Raw genomic sequence first — 4758 nt, 5'->3', positions numbered from 1 at the left:
CTTACTACCATCAAAGAAAGCAGTGAGACACAGGAGAAAATGAGCCACGTGGAGCAGTTAGAGGAGCTTCTTAAGGCTAGAGACGCATCACTACAACGTGTGGAAAGCGAGAGGCTCGAGCTGGTGGAGAGGCTTCAGGAAAGTCAAGAAGAAATAAAAATTATAACTAAGGAAAGAAATGAACTGAAGGGCGTGCAGGAGGCCCTGCGAAAGGAGAGAGACCTGCTCAAGGAAAATATTGAAGAAATCGAAGCTAAAGTACATTTCCCTTTTTCAGTGTTATTTGTTTTTTTTTTTTTTTTAACAGAAATAATGTCAAGGTGATAATGATGATGCCCACTCAATATTAATAATTTTCCTCAAATTACAAAGGGACAGAAAATCAAAGAGGAGCTAAAAAACTCGTGTTCTTCTGATGGAGTCCCAAGAAACTATTGATGCAGAGACCCTGTCAGAGGAGACGGACCAAGAGGCGGGATCTCCAGGAGACCTGGATGCTGGATTACAGGGCAGAGTAAGTCTTGTTTTCTCACCTGAGAAGTGCCCCGACTCTGGTGTCTGCCTTCTTACCTGGGTGAGCAGCCTAGACTAAATGCAGAGATGTTTGCTTGAATCTAGAAACAATCCTATTTCCCCAAATCTCTGGCTCTGCCCGGCTCACTTGGTTTCTTATGTCCTCAGACCCAGGAGCGTCAGCCTGGGGAGGGTGCAGCTGTCAGCGAGGCTCAGGCCACAGAGTGTGAAGTGGAGCGGCTGACGCAGCAACGCGAGACCCAGACGTCTACTCTGGAGGACACAGAGATGGAGAAGCTGCACGAACACTTAGAAGAAATGAAGTCTGTTTGCAAAGAAAGAGATGACCTCCAGAGTCTGCAGGAGATCCTCAGAGCAGAGAGGGACCAGCTCCAGGAGAGCCTTCGGGAAGCTGTGTGCAGGGTGGGTCTCCCCAACCCTGAAGGGGAGACAGCCCAGCTGGGGAAGCCAGGGGAGGGTCTCACTAGGACCTTCCAAGCGTTGCACATGGACCCGGAAAGTGCCATTGCAGCTGTGTGTCCAGCAGCATCAGCACCACTGTGCAGGGCTGTGTGGAAGGGTCTCTGCCACAGTGAGTTGCAGTGACCAGTAAAGCAAACCTGGACATGGGGACATGCTCAGTGTCTGTGGTAGGGCTGCTTAGATTGGGGCCACAGGTTGAAGCCATGGTTAACAGGCCATGGGTGAGGGTGCTCGGGCACTAGGTGGTCCTGTCAGGGAAGAAAGGGCGGGTGCGGGGCTATTGACCTCTCCAGGTCACTCAGAGGAGGGGCTCAGGTAGGACAGCTCCTTCGTACACAGCTTGAATTGTGTTTATCTTTCCCAATAACCATCAAGGACCTTGAAATACAAGAGGGACTAGAAACTGCTCGCATGAGTCTGAAAGAACAGCAAGAAACCATTGATAAACTCCAAGGGATGGTTTCAGAGAAGACAGATGAAATAACAAGTATACAAATGGATTTAGAAAACACAAATTCTTTCTTAAAATCACAGGTATATTTTCCTCTTTTTAAATTGTTACCTGAGTAAAACAATTTGAATTGGGTCTTTGTAATGAGACAGGACATGAATTAACCTAAAATTGAAGACAAGTAAAACTCTCCCTACCCTGTTTAGAAACTGTTTTTTAGCTGTTTATTTGCCTCTTTCTGTAGCCAAACTAACTGTATGATTATCTCAAGGTCCAAGAACTCCAGGAAAAAGAACATCAACTTCTTGAGGCAAAACATTGTCTCACAGAAAATATATACCAAACAGAGTAACTGAGGAAGGAAATGGAGGCCCAGAACTCTACCCTGGGAGGTCTGGAAGCAGAGAAGTTACGGTTGACACAGAAACTTCATGAAAACCTTAAAGAAATAGAAGTTATCACCATGGAAAGAGATGGCCTGAGAAGAGCAGAGGGGGCACTCCAGACAGAGCAGGAACAGCTCAGGGAGAGCCTCCGGGCAGCCAAGACCAAAGTGAGTCCTTCTCATCGTTTTACTAGGGAGGAGGAAAATAATTTCTCGTGGATGTATTGATCGAACAAAGTGAGGAAAGACATGAAGGATGGTGCAATCCACCTGTTCTGATCCCTACTCTGTTCTCTGGTGAATCCTCTCACCCCTCCCATACCTCTGGCCTGCACCCCAGCTCTTGCATGCATAATAAAATCAATAAAAAGCAATGGACTTTATTTGTGTACATGTGGTTTTGATGACTTGCAGTAATTGTGAAGCATGTGTGTGTAACTCCCTAAAGAAAGAAGTAACGGTGAAAGACTAGGTAAGAAATAAATTATGTGTGTTTGTGAGAACAAGTAAGGAAAAAAGAAACTGATTGTGTGTTCATGTGACGCAAGGTAGCAAACATAGTACCCACATATGCGTGTGACCCTTTGGGGAATGAAACACCTGTGTATGTGTGTGTATGTTTATGTGAATACACAGAGAAAGTAGGTGGCTGTGTGAGACCAGGGGAAAAATGGAGTCGCTGGTATGTTTGCATGTTACTAAGTGAGGAATGAAGGAACTGTGTGTCTCTGTGTGAGGAATGAACAAACATACTTGATGTGTGCATGTGGTAAGTGAGGAATAAAACAGCATGCGGCTAGGCAAAAAATCAAGAAATTGATTGTGTGACTAGGTGAGGAGTGATTCTGAATGTGTGTTTGTGGTGAGATGAGGTAACAAATGAGGTTACTGTGTGTTATTGTGCTTAACTTCAAAGGTAAGGGATGAAGTGATTTTGCGTGTGCATGTGCCTGTGACTGTGTGTGATTGTTGGGTGAGAAATGGTGATTATGTTTATGTGTGTAAAAACAGGTGAGAAAAAAGTGACCATGTGTATGTGTGAGAGACAAGGTGAACAATGAGAAACTGTCTATATGTGTGAGTAGGTAAGGAATGAAGTAATGGATGGGGTATGTGTTCACAGATGAGGAACATAACTGTGTGTGTGGAAGGTGACACAGATTGAGGTGACTGAGTGCGTGTGGGTGGACCAAGAACAGGAGTGGAGTAAAGGATGATACATCTGTGTGTGTCCAGGTGAGAAATCAAGTAATGGCAAGTGTGTGTGAACGAGTTGGTGAGAAAAAGTCAGGATATATTGACACGTGTGGGCACGACAAGGTGAGAAATAAATACTTGTGTGTCAGCGTGTGAGAAGTTATGTGTGTGTGAATGTGTATCTGATGAGACCAGGTGAGATGGGAACAAAACAACTGTGTGTGGGAGCGAGGTCACTGATGAAGACTGACTGTGTGTGTGTCACTAGGTTCACTTTTCCTTCCCCTCTTCCTCCTCTTTACCTCTGTACTTACCTCCCCTCACCTTTCCTCACTGCTCCTTACCTTTTCTCCACAGGGTCCAATGTAGTCTCAACACCGAAGTATTGACTGTGCCTTACCTCTTTTCATGGAGTCCAGTGCAGTCCCAACACCAAAGTGCTGCGGTGCCTCTGCTGAGGCCTCAGGAAACCAGCTCCTCTGTGTGGGCAGAGCCAGGGCCCCTGGCAGATGACCATGCATGACAGGAATCAAAGTGGCTCCGGGTGCTCCATGGGGGGTGGGTACAGTAGTATGCACAGCATTCACAGTCCCCACCCCAGAATTTCTACTTCAATGTCATGAAAGGATGGAAATTCAAACAAAAAGGGAAGCAACTTGATACATCCAATAATAATGATGGAGTGACGAATTGTGAAACAGTGGGAATGAAATGAATGTGAACACAACTTACAACTTACACCAAGTATCACCAAAATTATACATAAGCAAATAAAATTGTCAACCATAATTATTAATCATAGCAGAAAACAGAATAAATGAATAGTGTGGACTTCAGAATATCAAATATTTTCTGTGAATATTTTTTGTGAAAGGACATGTTCAGAGAACCACAAGCCAAGAAGAAAAGTGAAGCAAATTTCCAAACCACGAATCTGAACAGACATCTCACCAAAAATATACAGATAATAAATGGACGCACAAAATATATTCATTGTCATGTATAACTAAGGGGTTGTTAATTGGAACAAGGAAACATCACTACAAAGAACTGTTAAGCTCCCAACATCACTTTACCAGTTGACACACTGCTGGAGGGTGAGAACAGCAGGAAGACCCCTTCATTGCCGGTGGAATGCATGGGCAGATGCTTTGGAGGGCAGTTGGGCAGTGTTTCCCAAAGACAATAAAAAATCTCACCTTCAGATTCAACAATCAGGCCTCCAGTATTAAGACAACCACCTTGAAAAACTATGTTCAAACAAAATCTAGCATGTTATTATGTGCAGATGGTCTATTCATGGCTAAAATCCTTTCTAAAATCAAGATGTCCTTTAATGAAGAGTGCAAAAGCAAACTGTCATTCCTTCAGGGAAAGGGAGCAGAACATGACCCCACAGAAGCCTCTTTGGCATAAGACCACTTGACAACCATAATATGAAAGCAGAGCCTGTCTCATTGGTGTCAGGATTATTTGGGGTCTATTTTTAAAAACAGCAGATTGGGAGAATCTCTCAAAAACAAGAAGTTGCCCCTCTGTGAGAGTTGCACACTCATAAGGGAAATCACCAGTCCTGAGGTTGTCTGCTCTCTACCAGGAACAGAAGAATAACAAATTCAAAACAAGCCACCAACCTCATCCATGGCAAGCTCTGGGCATTCATCTAAAGAACAATGACTCCCTGGATGATTTTTATTTGCTTGATCACCTTCCATGGCTTTCCCCCTCT

At 44.3% G+C, this 4758-nt stretch overlaps 1 protein-coding gene across 1 annotated transcript; it reads left to right on the top strand.

Moving 5' to 3' along the window:
• Positions 1–292: 292 nt before the first annotated feature.
• LOC129146209 (centromere-associated protein E-like) lies at positions 293–1119 on the top strand. The gene is made up of 2 exons (XM_054697775.1): positions 293–514; positions 682–1119. Exons 1-2 carry the CDS (start codon positions 416–418, stop codon positions 1117–1119), a joined length of 537 nt encoding a protein of 178 aa, XP_054553750.1. The 5' UTR covers positions 293–415.
• Positions 1120–4758: the final 3639 nt, after the last annotated feature.

Source organism: Talpa occidentalis, unplaced genomic scaffold, assembly GCF_014898055.3.
Source record: "Talpa occidentalis isolate TD23 unplaced genomic scaffold, MPIMG_talOcc4v2.1 talOcc4.18, whole genome shotgun sequence".
In the NCBI taxonomy this organism is placed as follows: domain Eukaryota; kingdom Metazoa; phylum Chordata; class Mammalia; order Eulipotyphla; family Talpidae; genus Talpa; species Talpa occidentalis.
Note: the sequence above shows the minus strand (reverse complement) of the source record. Positions and strands in the feature narration are given on the sequence as shown.

Coding starts and splice junctions, on each gene's coding strand:
- LOC129146209 (XM_054697775.1), top strand. CDS start 416: ATGGAGTCCCAAGAAACTATTGATGCAGAGACCCTGTCAGAGGAGACG. Junction 515..681: donor ATGCTGGATTACAGGGCAGA/GTAAGTCTTGTT, acceptor TTATGTCCTCAG/ACCCAGGAGCGTCAGCCTGG.